Source organism: Meleagris gallopavo, chromosome Z (genome assembly GCF_905368555.1).
Source record: "Meleagris gallopavo chromosome Z, MGAL_WU_HG_1.1, whole genome shotgun sequence".
NCBI lineage: Eukaryota > Metazoa > Chordata > Aves > Galliformes > Phasianidae > Meleagris > Meleagris gallopavo.
The window spans coordinates 8,126,334-8,142,282 of record NC_139435.1 but is presented as its reverse complement, the minus strand read 5'-3'; the positions used below and the strand labels follow the sequence as shown (position 1 = coordinate 8,142,282).

General features: G+C 43.5%; 1 protein-coding gene across 2 annotated transcripts in view; it reads right to left on the bottom strand.

Annotated features, from left to right (window-relative positions):
* Nucleotides 1-15,949, bottom strand: part of DNAI1 (dynein axonemal intermediate chain 1) — a 140,746-nt gene that overhangs the window by 39,383 nt on the left and 85,414 nt on the right. For both annotated transcript variants that reach the window (XM_085214430.1, XM_085214429.1), the window contains 4 exons: nt 11,261-11,348; nt 8,724-8,803; nt 2,965-3,113; nt 2,037-2,136 (listed from right to left, as the gene is read on the bottom strand). In XM_085214430.1, the coding sequence (XP_085070556.1) occupies nt 2,037-2,136; nt 2,965-3,113; nt 8,724-8,803; nt 11,261-11,348 (417 nt within the window). The remainder of the gene's footprint in view (nt 1-2,036; nt 2,137-2,964; nt 3,114-8,723; nt 8,804-11,260; nt 11,349-15,949) is intronic.

The window sequence follows — 15,949 nt, the reverse complement described above, 5'->3', positions numbered from 1 at the left end:
AATCTTCCCTGCTAGACAGCCCAATGATGGGCTGTTCCTGGCTGATGGTCACTTTTGAGAGATTAAAGGCATAGAGCAAAATGAGATCCTACTCCACATAAAATATCCTAGGTGCAGCACTGCCAAGCAAGCTAGTTTTCTGTCCTATCCACAGCCCCATAAAACTCTAGGCTCATAGATAATGCAGCCAGTGTGTCTCTGCAGCAACATAATTAGAACCATGACAGCAGTGGCTAAGACAAGAGCTGGGATGGAAATACTTCATTGCACATTTCAAGTCCATAGGAGCTTCTCCTATGGACTGAACCTGGCTCAAGTGAGTAGTGCCCAGAGTGTCTCACTGCCTGCAGACATTTCTTCCTCTTCCCCACAGTCAGATGCCAGAACACAAATAGACTACACATGTCTCTGCTCTGCTCAGCCCAGCTTTCAGTGAACTCTGTCCAGGTTTGAGGCTCAGATAAGTGTTCCTGTAGGGAACACACTTGGTATATGGGAGGAGGGGAATGCATAAATGGCCCAAGCTATCCTGCCCGCAGACTGAAAAGCACCAACACTGCTTTCTTCTGGCTGCAGCAACCTGAAATTCTTAGGGAGGCCCAGGTGCACCAGTAAGGATATCTCCATTGCTTAGTGAGACAAATTCTCAGCCTCAGCCACTGTATCAGTGAAATGAATTTTTTGCTACAATATAAAGGTTAAACTGCAATAAAGCTGCTAATTCAGTGATATGGATATATAAAGTCCACCTTTTTTCTGGAATAATTTGGCCAAACTGCACAGACTTTCCAGTCTACATCAGCAGAACATGCAGCCTGTGGTGACAGAGCAATGTGGTCTTACAGTACAAAAACACTATTGACAGATAGCTACCTGCCCTGGCTACTGGCTAGGCCCAAATTAACCATCTAAGCTACTAGAATGGATGGCTAGGGGCAAAAATGTAACTGCCATCATCTCAGCATTAGGATTGTTCTAAGTACTTCATTACCAAGTCATTCCTCTTGGAGACAGCCTGACAGAGAAGGAAAATGCTGATTTCATTTTATTTAATGGGAACAAAGTTCTGCTGGCTAAGCCTGGCTATATTACTATAACTGATTTTTTTTATTATTTATTTATTTATTTTTGTAACATTTTAAGTATATATTCACTTAATTCTTCTGCTTCCCTGTACCTTGAATCAATGCCTGGGTATCAGCTCATGCTGGAGGTGCTCTTCTCCTGACCACCATCCATCTATCTCCATGCAAGCACTCATTAATGAGCTGTTTTCACACAGAGAGAGTTAAATGTTTTTCTCTTGGCAGGTACCATTGCAAGCAGTATATCCCCTTTGATGTCCTCAGCATGAAGAAGCTGGGACTTGCATGTGCTTGCAACACTCATCTTAATGCAGAGAGAGCAGCATCAGGAAAGAATGAACAATGCATCCCCAGCAATATGTATGCCAAGGGCAGGAAAACATAGGAAAAACAGTCTGTTCCCAGGCTCCTATCTGGTTTTCCTTTCTGTCTTCTAAGAATCACCACTGATGGGTACGGTCCCACCAAGAAGGATCCATGCTTATAGAAGAATGGCCATACGCATCTATGAAGGCTTTGTCAAGCTGCACAAGATATGCAGCTGATCTTCAGTATCTGCTAAGAGCTCATTGATTTGTGATTTAACATCAGTTTGCTGCACAGCTGGCCTGGTTGCTTTTATAAGTGTGGCAAGGCCCATGGGTAGGAGGAATAAGAATTGCTGCTGTCTAGGTTTTCTCAGCTCCATTGGACATCCATGTCCTCTGAAATCACACTGATAAAAAATGGAATTAATAGTTTTGGGGCCTCAAGTCACCGAAGTGACCCTGCTCTCTATGAAGCCCAGGCAAGCCTCAGATAAACCAGCTTCAGTCATTGGGCTGGATTTCTGCTGGCGGCTGATCCTCAGCTCCCAGATCTGCCTGGCCAGGATTGGGCAGACCAGTCCTCATACTTGGCCTTCATCTCCCTTGACATCTTCTCAATCTGCTGAGAAAATCAGTCACTCACCTTGCCATCAGTGGTGACTGCTGCAAAGACTGTGGAAGAGTAAGGGGACCAGGCAACATCCCCTACAGCAGCATTCAGGTCATAAATGAACATCGGAGTCCTGTAAAGAGAGATCCAAGCTCAGTTAAAAACATATCACTCTGAAAGTGAAACACTGAAATGTAAACGTTTGGATGTATTGGATGCAGCCTTTGTTAAATGCCAGTTCAGAAATGGGATATGGGATACTTTCTTCCACCAAACACTAGCCAGGGTCTGAGCCAAAGGCATTGCAGAGCTGAACCTCAACCTAATCCTACTGCACAGAGAAGAAAAGAAGCATGTTGCTTTCTTTCTGCAAGTGTTTTGAAATCTTTTACTGCACATGGTGAGAGGGAGACGCTGTGCTTAATAATCATACAGGAAAAAGTGGTCTTCCCTCTCTGTATCTCTGACATTGAATATTAGAGCAGTACTGGCAACAGAAAGCATTTGACTCCGACCGATTTACAACAAAATCAGTTTCCTGATTGAAACCAGACATTTCTCAACCACTAACCCCGAACTTCATTATGCATTTTTAAATGTTCCAATCTTTTTAAAATTTTTGCCTCTATTAGGAGGCATCTGGCCTTTGAGGCAACATACCGGCATTTCTCTATGCCACTGCTCTAGAAGAATCACCCTGCCACAGCAAGTCTGAAATGTAGACAGTTCGGAGGCAAGGCAGTGAGGTTGTTTGCTTGAGCTGCACTTCTTGGCAGACTTCTGGAGCAATGCTAGACTTTATACGTCATTCCTTAGATTGACTCATCAGCCATCAAGAACAGAGATAAGACAGCAATATCAGCGTCTTAGAGTGAAACAGCCTCAGTTTTGAGCAGAATCAACACATGCAGATGGATTAGCCTGGACCTCACTACCCATGCCAGGACCCAGTAGGACCTACTTGATGGTGTGATCCCAGATCTTGACTGTCCAGTCAGAGCTGCAGGAAATGAAGATTTTCAAGTGGTAGGGATTCCAGCTGACTGAATCCACAGCCATGTGATGGGCTTCAAATACATCCAGAAACTGGCTTGAATAGCATTTTGAACACTGCAATGGAAAGAACTAGTCAGTAATCAGAGCTAGACCTTCTTCCAGAGCTTGTATTCCCAGAAAAGATGTGTGCAAATATTTGTATGGCCTCCCAGGCTCATCTGGGCTGAGAAGAGGCAGCTGGTACCCAGAAGTGCTACAAACATCATTTAGCACATGCTGTTTCACCCCAACTGCAGGCAATACTGAGCCAGACATACAGATGGGAATAGGCTGGATTTAAAGCTGGAGGCAGGATACAGAGCCCATTCTCCACGGTAGGAGCTCCCCCACCTCCTGCAGTGCCTCTGTAATGGGCTCTCAGAAAGGCAGGGGAAAATGACTCTCATGTTGCACAGAAGCACACCAGCAGCGCGTTTGGACTGTTCCAATTAAAACCTCTAGTAATGGTATTCTCAGCTCAAGGAGGGTCTATTGGACCCTTTGGCTCTAACAAGTTTTACGAATATGTCTGCAGCCCCTTCCCTGCCACCATCCTGTGACAGCTTTCCCAGCAGCATGCCCCACCACACAGTCCTGCCCTGTGTCTCTTCCCATGCTGCTCATGACTTCCCAGAAGGGTGTGAGAACCCTGGAGGCTGTCCAGCGCTGAGGAATGCTGCAATTGGGCTGCTGGGCCGCCCTGTGCCCTACTGGCTCTGAGGCATGTGAGCTCATGAAAGGGAGGAGAAATGATGATCCACTTGCTGGCACTAACAGGATATGGGAATCGATCAGGATCCTGCCAGTTCCACGTTCACAGAAAAATGAGGTTATCCTCCCCCACTTTCCTCCCACAGAAGGCTTCCCTCATTAGCCACAAGGATCCCCACTTACAAGTGAGGCTCTCTTGGTTGTTTTTTCACGTGCAAGCCGCATCTACACTGCAAGTTTGGGTTGGTCTCAGGATTTTCTGTCAGTCTGCCTCAGTACTGTCACTACAAGGACTTTTGAGCACCTCTACTCCCTGCGGAATGCAGCAAAAGCATCATCTGCCCAAGCAGCAGGATTGCTGAAGTGTTGCATGACTTTAATTCTTGCAAACCAAAGCTCTAACTAATCAGGAGGCTTAACTACTTATTGCACATGACATTCACTGTCTGGTAATTCTCACCTGCTTTGTTTACAATATCCTTGTGTGGTAAGGACAGGTACGGGATTAGGAGTGCTGAAGTCTGTGCATTGCATCAGCTCTACCATCCCCAGCAGGGTGGCCATGGCAGGAAACAGAAATGGGAATGGGGCTCATGTCCCTCTGAAATTTACTGATGGTGCCTACAGCTTGCTAATAGTTTGGTGCATACTCTGGCTCTGAGCAACTGTGCTCGCATGTAATTATGGTAACAAAATCGCCCTTAATGGCATGTTCCATAACTCTGCTTCATAATTCACAATGTTCAGTCACCGGGAAAATTGATACTTGGCTTGTTTTGAAAGTCACTTTGCTGGGAACAGACAGAATAGGTCACAAGTAATTCATCACAAGAGAGAGGCTGCTTTATTTGGTTGTCTTTCCAAGTAGGTAGATTGAAAGTCCTTAATACCTGACGGCTTTGATCAGTGAGATCTTAACAAGATCTGTCAGCATCCAACAGATCTGTAATGCTTAGTGCTCTGTTTTTAGAGCCTTGCTGGAGTTGAGTCTGTGATTAAGGCAGTTCTCCAGTACCAGTATGGTGGGAAACACTCTGGGATGTTCTGACCCTCACACAGGGTTTGCAGTCTGCAAGCTTAGCTTGGAGCTAAGCTCTAGGCCTTGGCAGGAAAGGGACCTGAAGTTTTCTCATTAAATAAGCAGCAAAAGGGGTTCTGTACAGTCTGGCTGGTGTCATTTGTGAAAAACAAATTCCATGTGCCATACCCTGTGCTCTGGCACTGCTGATCCTACACATCATGTCTATCCAGATCTTCAGTCACACATCTCTGATGTGTGACAGACAGCCATGGCCTTCCCAAGAAGAAGGAACTTTGAAGGAACACCATGGAAATAACTTCCCACTTTGAAGGAGACCATGAAATTAGTTCAGAAAGAAGTTTGACTTCAATGAATAAGAATTTCTGAGTTACCTAAAACTGCTGGCAAAGAAGTTTTCTCCTGCTATTCATTTTAAAAACTATACCATTATTAGACATATGTCAAGGCGAAAAACAAAACTGCTGGAAAATGTGACGCTTAACTTCTGACAAGACAGCTTTGAAGAGGATGAGTTGATTCAGAGAGCAGGCATTTGTGCAGCCTTTCTGATCCTCTAGAGTGCTTCTCAAATATGCTGAAAGTGTTTTTCTCCTATTTCAATGGTATGTGTATGTGAACAGTAAATTGTATTTTTTTGATGGGACAGGAAAGCGAGAAAGTAATACAGAAAACAAATACTAAGATATCTGGCGACAAGTTACAAAACAAATGGGAGGAATACTGGGAGGAAAGGACAACTGCAAGGAACACAGTTTATTCATAACCTTCATTAAAAGCATTTCAACTCATCCCAAATGTTAACCTGACACAACACTACTCTGTTTCCACGTTGAATTGACAGTTATACATGTGCTTATAATGTGGAGTGTTTCTACAGTTCACTATCAGAAACACTGAGGCTCAAGGTAAATCCAGTAAATAACATTGTTCAAAGGAGTGTTGTATTGGCAGCAGAAAGCGTACAGCCCAGAGCTGCTCTTCAGAGAGCCAACACAAATGCGTCCATGTTGTGGACTGCCTGGGCTGACCACACAGATACAAATGTCCCGGTGCTTGGTACAAGAGAATGAGAGCATATGAAAACAGCTTTGTTAAGATAAGAATCACTCTTTCTTTCTGTACAGACTTGCAGTGAGATTTGCTGCCTTAACTTGTTTCATCCTCATGCAAAACAACTAAGAGAGAAAGAAAAACCCTCTCTCATATGAAAATGCTCAAATTTTATCACAATTTGTTCGGTGTGAAGCTCTGCTGATCAAAAAAATGATTCTGACCAAAAAGCTGAATGTTCTAACGTCAATCTCAGAGACCCATCCTTTCTGGCACCAAAGCCGAACAATTCCTAAACAGCAAACACGATATGCAAAGAGGCAGTTTTGCATGACAAAATCACATTAACGCAGAAACAATTTGTCTCTGTGTAAAAGGGCAATAGATGGTTCTGTGTATAATTAAGATAATGATTTCTTGGCTTCAGAAGGGATATTAACTAAGCAATTTTTAAAATTCACTGTAATCATTCTGCAGCTGAAGAATTAACATGTTATAATGCTATTTGTGGACACGCAGAGCCTTTGGAAAAACGCCTCTCTGAAATTCATTTCTCAATTTATTTAATAAATAATCTAGGATTCAGCCTGTGCAGAGAGCATTCCATGTTTGATACTTGGCTCACACAACATGCAAGGTTCAAATGTGCAGTTTTCAATAAGAGCTGGAATTAAAGCGTGCAATAATCCCTGAGAAATGTCTGGAGCAGCAGCAACTTGTTGATTCCAAAACTTCTGAAACTTCTCGTAGAAAACTCCTGGGTAACACTGAGGGTACAAGCACTTTCCCTACATTTTTTGTGGATACTGCAAAGGCTTGCTTGTCTAGGCTCTGAAGATTCCTCATCTCGGTACAATCTAAGGGACAATTGCCTCCTCCTTCTCATGGCAACACCTGAATTTAACAGAGTGGTTGGCACAATGTGAGAGTGGCCCCATATTTCTCTAAAGCCCACCAATGCCACAGGAATAACTTGTTCCTCATCAGTAACCCCAAAATCAGCATTAGTATCAATAAAAGAAAATATCCTGTCCAAAAGTCTCTCTCTGCATATGTCCACTCAAGAAGTGGTTAAAATGCCTGGGATTCATGGCTGGGATCATTGTGTTAAAATTCTCCTAGCTCTTGTTTCACTGAGGATCGTTGAAAGCAGGACCACACACAGCTCTGTCAATGCAATTACCACCAAATTCTGTTCTGACTCGATCCACGTCCACAGAGGATTTTCTCTGCTGTGTAACTCAGCCTGGATAGCAGTCTGGCTATTTCTCCTGAAGGGTAACTGATGGCCTCAACTACCACTGACAACCACTTTCGTACTCACTTACATCCAGCACTCTAGCAAAGAGGAAACTAAAACTTGTGGTTCCTTCCAGCATTTCAATCAGGATTAGATGCAACAGTGTTCAAACAAATCAGGGTACAATACCCAAGGTACCAACTACCGTAGGCAATCAGCCAACTCAGAACATCTGCCTGTAACTGAACAGATGCATTCTACTTTGAAAGCATCAATGAAAAACCACTGCACCTACACCACTGTCCATCACCCGTCAGCCCAGCACCCCACTGCTCTCAGCTCCCGTCTGCATCTGTCTTGTCAAATGAAAGTGAGCACTGATCAGAAACCTTCCCTAGATATTACCCGGAAGAGGAGTAAATTTTCTTCAGCTTCATCTCTCCGGAAGGAATACATATTTGTTACGTCTGTTTTGCCTACATGATTGAAATTCATTTCAGAATACAAATCCCTTTGGATTCTTTTTTTCTGTTTTGTTTCCATTTTGAAGGAAGGACAGAAGGAGCTTGCAGTATCCTCAAGGGATAACTGGATGGCTCTGCTCTGCATCCCAGCCTCCCAGTGATGGTCCATTCCTAATGCTGAAGGGCTGTGGCTATGATGTTAACAAAGCCAAAAAGCCAGCTTGGAGGAATGCAAGCCAAACAAAAGTTATATGAGTAACACAAACAGTAACAAGCTTAATTTTCAGGGCTTACTATAGCAGAGATCAAAACTTCCTATTTTCATCTTGTTTTCTTAAGAAAAAAAAAAGTCTGTCTTTGCTGTCTGTTTCTCTCATCTCCAACAACTTTTGACCTCACCAGCAATTTTAGCCAAAGTTGGCTGCAGAGAGGACTTGGCAATATTAAAGTCCTACACATTTCATAAAAAGGGATGGCTGCAGAATGCAAACATCTGGGCAATGCCCCTAACCAGGGAAAGGCAATCAAAACTCAGCCCCTGTCCTCACCACTGTAGCTGTTTGGCATCTGGCTGCAGGGGGACACTAAATAGGAGGTGGGCCATAGCATGGAGGTGGGATATAGTCATTGAGGTCAGACAGCACTGAGGTGGTAAGAGTGAGGAAGTATAAGGGGAGGCAGTGAGAAACTGGGGATACGAGGGCAATGAGAAAGGAGCTGGGATGTAATTGTGGAAGGGAGGGTTTGGGACATTAATCTACAGGAAGAAAGGCTTCATTTGTTTCACTGCTCACAAAAGATCTAAAAAGGAAAAGAAATGAGATTTTTCCTGCCATTTCCCCACAGACATAAGGACAGACGATCGATGCCTTTTAACTTCTGCTCTGATCATGGTTAGTGCCTCACTTGCACAGCTGCAATCTGCAAAGCATTCTGGGACACAGTTTGCATGAAAAAACGTTTCTGCAGAATAATGCTTTAATTGGGTCTGTGCAGAGAGCTGCCTGTGACCCTATGGGGCTCTGTGTTGGTGTCAGGCTCACCACAGTGATCTGTGGGCAGGACCAGCCTCTGAAGTTGTACTTTGTTGCTGTCTGTGCAAACAGTTCAGATGACAAACCTGAAAGGCAAGCATGGGTCAGGGGATGTAAAACAAGGGACAAAGAAGCCATTTTTACCTTATAGATCTTTCCCTCTTCAGTACCAACAAGAAACAAATAGTCAATCTTTTTGTGAAAATCAAAAGATGTCCCACAGCCTGTGAAAAAAAGAAAGGAGTCATACAAAAAACTGGTTCATCTGCACAGCACATGTTCCGTGCCCATTATACATGCACACTGCCAAAGCTTCCAGAAGTGATTTACTAGCCAGAAGCTCCTCCAAAATGTTAGAGGTGCCCCTTCTGAAAACCCTTTCCAAATTGTGCCTTTCTCCAGGACCATCTATTTGAAGAAACAACGTACACAAAGGGGAAAGGGAACTGAAAGAAGGGTGAACTGACTTGAAGTAAGGAGGTCAGTAGCAAATTTAGCTCTCAGAGCAGTTGTCTCATGCTCTACTCACTGGACTGGGCTGCCCCTAAGCTGGCCACAAAGATTACTTGGTGAGGAGATCCAAAGCCTTGCATAACAACAGTCACAGGACATCATTTGTTGCTTAGGGCAACAAATGCCCTAAGACTGCCTCTGAGAATTCTGTCTGTACAAAAAATAACTCTGTGCTCCAGGAAGAACTGACACAGACCTGTGATTAGCAGCGCCTGCCAGATGGCCTCTAAAGGCAAGGGCACCCAAGGGAGTCTCCATCATTCTCTTTGGGATCAACCTCAGCCCCCATCAGAGACTGCAGCTTCTGGTTCAGACTTCTCTCTCAGATATAACTTTGAGGACGTTGCTAGACACAGAACACAGATCAGCTCTCTGCACTCAGTCACTACTGTTCTTTGATCTTACCAAGCCTATTATTGTGTCTGGTGTCTGTCTTTGATTCCAAACATCTCTAAGGTCACCATGACTCCAGTTACATCTGTGAACCTCCAGCAAATCAGCATCCTCTAGCACAATAGAAGGAGTAACAAATGTTTTGCAAATTTAAGAGTAGTGAGGACTAGGTCTGCCTCCTGTTAGAGAAGAACAGATCTCTTCTGTTTGGTTGGTTTTCACAAACACATAAATGTTTTCTGAAGCGTTAAACGGTCCAGAGAGGAAACATGATAATTCCTTGTGCCCTTTCTTGTCCTTGGCTCAGAAGCCACTTAGCAGGCTCACTTCAGTAAAGCCAACAGGAAAGGATGTGATTTGAGAACAAATCTTTTGGCAGTCACACAAGGATACTTCTAACTTCAAAAGCCTCGAATCAAGCAGCGTTGCAACCCATACATAAAACAAGCATCAATCACAATGGGATGTGATTCCTTGACATCCTCTGGTTTCTGCTCACATAACAGATGCAACATCATCCAAGAAGCTAAACTCTCATGGTGGTGAAAGAAGATTTCAGTAAAGTTCTTGAGCAGAAAATGGGATGTCTGCTGAGTGCCAGAGCAATCTGGGTCTGCTGACCAGAACAGAAATGCACAGCAATCATCAGAGGAGAAATCAGAACAAGCAGAGAAGGTTCTGAAGTACGTCATTACAGAGAACTTTCTGCAAAGGCAGCTGAAAACAGCTTTATGTCTTAAACGTTAAAAAAATGTAGACCTCAAAGGAATTGCTAAGGTTGTTTCAACCCTGTAATACTGTCTGCATTTTTTTAACATTTAAATAGATTGTTAAATATTCAAAGCAAGCCTTAGAAAAATCAATTTCCCAGCAACACTAACAAATAATCCCAGAGCCTCTGGGAGTTCTGCAGTGTTCAGCTTTCGCTGGTCTCTGACAATCTGTGTGGCAATGCAAACCCTTCCACAAACACACATTCAGGAATTACTAGCCTAGAAACATTTCCAAATGCAGAGCAAGTGCCTTCTCCAAACCAAGACCACAGCTCCAGAGCAAAAAGTGGGTACAGTAGGATGATCAGTGGAATCCTCAAGGCTCCCTGTGTAGTCTGGGACTTCCACAGCTGATTCATCCCCTCCTATATCAAACACAGGATAATAAGGATAAGGGGATTCAAGCTAGAAGAACTGCAGTCTCTACCTTGTATGGAGGGAGTCTAACACAGTAGCTCAGAATAGGCATGGTGCTTTTAGAGAGCCAAACCCATATGAGGCACATTGCACTGTAGGCTGGGTAAACTATGGACTCAGGAAAGGCTGCTTTTCATTTTGATTTGGCCAATTCAGATCAGCATTTGGTAGGAGGAATACAATTGACTTAATTCTGCAATACAGGTAATTCCCTTGCCATGTCTGTACCAAGATGTCATAGAATCATAAAAACACCCAGGTTGGAATAGACCTACAAGATCATCCAGTCCAACCATTCACCTGCCACCAGTAATTCCCACTAGACCATATCCCTCAACACAATGTTTAAATGTTCCTTGAGCACTTCCAGGGTCAGTGACCTCACTACCTCCCTGGGCAACCCATTCCAGCACTCTCTGTGGTCAGTTGCTACAGACAGACTTTACCCTTTTCAAAGCCAGAAGGATAACCCTTCTTTAGCCCTTCTCTTTCTCAACATCCCATTCCCAATTTAATTCCCCAGAATGCCTGATAAGAGCTTTTGAGTAAGTGATTCATCAGCATGGCAAGGACTTGGGCTCCTACCAACTGTTTGCAGCTGCAGACCCTCTGGCCCCTGCGTCGTTGTTCCCTCTGCTGACAGCTTGATGACATCTGTATGAACCAGCTCATTCTGCAGGCAGAGGAGATTCCACATGAATAACAGGCTTTAGAGCAACAGCAACAATACAGAGACATTCAGTACTTTCAAATGGCAAATGTTATGAAGGAATTTTAAAAAGCTTTCCAAAAATTGTTTAATGTTTCATGCCCACAGCTGGCAATTTGTTAACAGGCTCTTTACAAAAGACCTCCAGGAAACTGATGCTTTGGTGCACTGGTACTGAGAGCCTCTTGTACATCACACAGGACAGGCACCTGATCTGGACAGCTTCGGGTTTTGAGGTCAGTACTTTCAAGTGCAAGGTGATGCTGTCAGCGTGAATTGTGTTGGGTGAAATCACTCTGCATAGTGGAACATGGGTATTGTGTATAACTGTGGAGGTAGCTAAAACCCACACTAAGAGTTAATAGCGTAGTACCTCACCAGATCTCTTTTCTTACCATCTCCCTGTTGTCCCTAGAGCAGCCTCAGGTCCTAACACTCACAATCTCTCATACTCTGAGATTCAACCAACAAGAATAACCAGCAAATAGCTAAAGTGTACCATGTTGTTATCAACACAGCTCTAAAGAGAGCATTGCAGGGCACAACACTGCAGAGCAAGGTTTTGTATGAACACAGGGCAAAAAGGCTGTGTCCCAAAAAGTTTACAATGTAGGTAGGAAACAGAAGACAGATGAAAATAGACACCATGTGGGTGAGTCTGAGGAAATAAAGAGAGGGCAAAGATTCATTCTTAGACTAGCTCTGGGAATTAAAATACCTCTGCAGATTGAAGTTGGTTGTGAATATAAGAATACCCTGGGGCTAATAAAAAAGAACAAAGAACTAAAGATTAAATTAGTGAGAAGTGTGGGCTGAGGACTGGATGTTTTCATGAATCTGCAGATTTCCCACTGGAGTACTGTGAGAACAAAACATAACTTCTTAGCTCAGTGAATCAAGCTTTAGTTGGAGCTCCTCTAAACCCAGAGCAGGACTTATGTGAAAAAAGAGATTTTGCCTGGAAAAGTCAGTCCCAGGAAATTCTGCATTAGGAATGGGGAAGAAGGCCTTGAGAGTATTTATTCAGTACTACAGCTCAGAGGAGAGAGAGTTTTTTAAGACATTTTAATCATATTTTGCAGGAATGCATTTACAGAAGGTCCTAAAAAGGTCAAAAGCCATAACATAATTTACTTCTTTCTCATTAGGTTGCACTGCTGACTAACCACAAGCCTTTGCCTATTGATGGGAGTAGCTTTTCCGTGAGACTGCAGCAAGAAGCCTCCTGCATCCTGCAGAGTCTTATTTTCTGCTAGTGACTCTTCTTGCAGCACATGCCAGATTCATTAGGTATAGACAGAAATAATATTAAAAAAGAGATCATATATGCTGGTGTGTGTATGCAAGAACTGGAAAGGGCAGTGCCCTGGGCATCCAGGAGCTGAGCACATTCCTCATACTACCCTCTGCCCATCCAAGCAGGAGTGCGGTGGGCTGCTGGAGCTCAGTCAGGACATGCTGAACTCACCTCTGCTCAGGCTCCCTGAGAGTGTCTGCCATGTCCAAGCCGTGCCTGTTGGCCACTGAAGTCAGGTCTGACGTGCAGCTTTGGAGTTGCACAATACAGTCTGTGTGCCTAACAGAGTCTCACTGGTCAGACGTGTGCTCTGGGCAGGCAGACAGGTATGCCAGCACACTCACTCCGTTCTGGCAGAAAGATGGTCTGCATGAGGCCTTCTATCTTAATGCAAGTTGTTCTGCAGCCTTCCTTTGAAGATGTCTCCCAGCACCTCCGCCAGGCCAAGGCCCACACTGTGGGCAGCATCTGTAGGCTCTTGCTTTCACAAAGGATCTTACGTATGCAGCATTCCCCATTGTGCTGCTTTTTTATTTTTTTGTACACAGCCGTGCAGTCTGGAAAATGCATCTGTTCCTGAGGCTGTTTACCGACAGAATCATTCATATATTCCTCTGGGTAAACAGACTGTTGACAGCCTGGCCTTCCAGGAATACTGAACAATAATCTGTTACTTCTGCTGAACAACTGTAAAGCATTTTGAAAGCATTAGCGAATTAGGTCTTGCAGCTGCCTATTTCCCTTTAGTTGTTGTTACTAACCCCGAGTGACAAAGGTGGCCCAGACCTATTCAGCAATTCAGCTCCAGGTACAAAAGAAGGGTGGGCTGTGACTGCTAGTCAAAGCCAGGAGCAATGAGAATCACCCCAAGAAGCAGTGCCAGACTGCATCCCAACCAAAAAATTCCTGCCATGATTCTGACAGCTCTCCTCAAAAGTCACTGCATGAATATAAGGAGGGAGAGCACAGCTTCCCAGCTGCAGAATTTCCACATTCCTCTTCAGTTTTACACCTTCCTGATGACCCAAAACCAAGCCAAAATGACAATGTGAACACGTGAATGTTTCAGAAAGCTTGTCCAAAGTGATTGTGCCAGTTTTTAACAGAGATGAGAACTACAGCCAAGGCAGCTCAACCATCCTTAGCTAAAATTTGAAATCTTCTATCCAAATTTTGAGTGGTGCTTGCCAGTTGTCCAGCTGGAAGTAAGAATTCATTTATTCACTTTGTGTTCTCAGCTTTGGAAGTGTCAAAGTTAACAGTGTCTGAAGAAGCTTTACTTCTGGGTAGTCCTGTCAAAAAGATTAATTAAGCTCTCTTTCATTTATTCTATATTTGCACAATGGATTTGCAAAGTAGAAAATCTCTGCGGTATCATTAATTTTATTCTAAATAAAACTCAGAGATCAGTCTCTTGTAAAACTGGACTTCAAGCAAATCATTCATTCTTCCTTGTTGTGCTTAAGGCCACAGATTGTAACAAAGCACCCTTTTTGTTCTACTTTTTGCTTTTTCTTTGGAATTTCTCTTGGAAGAAAGAAACAAGAATGTACATAAAACTTGTCGTTTTTCACCCCGCCTGCTAAGTACATATCAGTTCTGACAATTTCAGGGGTAATTTCAACTCAACTTCATGCATGGCTGTAGCCAAGGAGTGCAAGGAATAAGTAGAAATAATACTGTGCTAAGCAGGTCTTAGAAATGGTTCCAAGTGATTCTAGCTATATCAACACATTCAAGGGACAGGAGAAAAAAAATGGCCTTATGATGTGGGAACACAAGTAAGCACAGCTGAATCAGAGAAACGTTGCATGAAGCCCTTTTACAGATGAGTTCTCAGCAGAACCTATCGGCAGATTCTTAGTTTATCCAAGCTGTGGCACTTCTCTCAAGCTTAATGTAATAGAGGTTTAATCCAGCATGTCTCGCCTCCCATGTGAAACAGGATCACTCAGTTATGTGAGCTCGGCCAGTCACTGGGGCCCAGGCAAGAGGTGTAACATCCAGGTCACCTTACCTGGATGTGTTTAGCTCTAAGAGTGTACTACCGACTTCAGTGTAAATCCTTTTGGCTTTTCTGTACAGGGCATAAAACAGGAGTTGAATGCAGCAACAGTATTAGTCTGTATCTAGGGAGCTCTGAGCACTCTTCTCAGAGAAGGACTTGGGACACACTTAGTGGAGGGATTTTTGTAACTGAAGCTGTGTGTATGAACCTGGAAGAGTTTATGAAAGCACCTAATAATCAATGCCCTCTGCGCATTCCTACTGTGCTCATTAGAAGGGACTCCAACTCCAGAGGTGAACATGAGACTTAAAAATAGACATAATGTTAGATATGAAACCCTGCCCATGGCAGCAAGGCCTCTAAAACTTTCAGAACAGACAAGCTTTGAATGGCTTGGTATGAAAGCTTAAAGAAATGAGTATCTAAGAATATAAAGAAATTTCTTTGCTTGCTGGGAAATAATGGGACAGCTGCTTCAAATTCCCATTCAGAGTAATTTGATTATTTCTAAATTAAAAAAAAAAAAATAAAATAGTAACTGTACTCTTCAAAATGTAAAATCAAGTACCCAGTAGAGAAAGCTCATGTCAAGACTAAGAGATTTAAATCGGAGGGTCATTTAGGAACATTTCTGCCAATGCATGTAACACAAAAGAAAAAGTAATCAAAGGAGGAGAACACAAATGAGTTAACAGATTTTCTATAGGGTGTGAGCAGGCAGTGTCCTGGCAATGGGAAACTCTCTGCCCGTCCAATTGTTGCTGTCCCACTGCAAACACAAGCTTTCTTCCCACTCCATGGCCGAAGTATTCCAACTTGCTTTTCCTTGCATCAGTTGCTCTGGGGAACTGGGCAGCAGCTACCGGGCTCCAATCCAGCAACCTGATTTACTCTGTACCACTTTGGTCGCTCACTCTGTCAGAGCAGGAGAGAAGTTTATGTCTTCTCCTCTCCCTTTCTGAATTGCAATCTGTAGGGCAGCATTTTGGGAGTAGGAATCTTGAAACTATAGAAAAAAGCAGATTATTCCACCTTGTCTCTGGATGATCCTCTCAGAACAAGGAGGGTTTCAGAGTAAGGATAAGTCTTGAGTTACAGCATCTGTGAAGCAGAAAAATGTTCTCTCACAATCAAGCCAATGGGATGCTGTAGGTGCATGTAGGATGGTTGGGCCCTGAGTAAGAAGTAGGCTCATTCTGCTCAGTTCAGTTTAACACAGTGCTCCCCATTCCTCTGCAAGCTGTGACTGAACCAGAAATG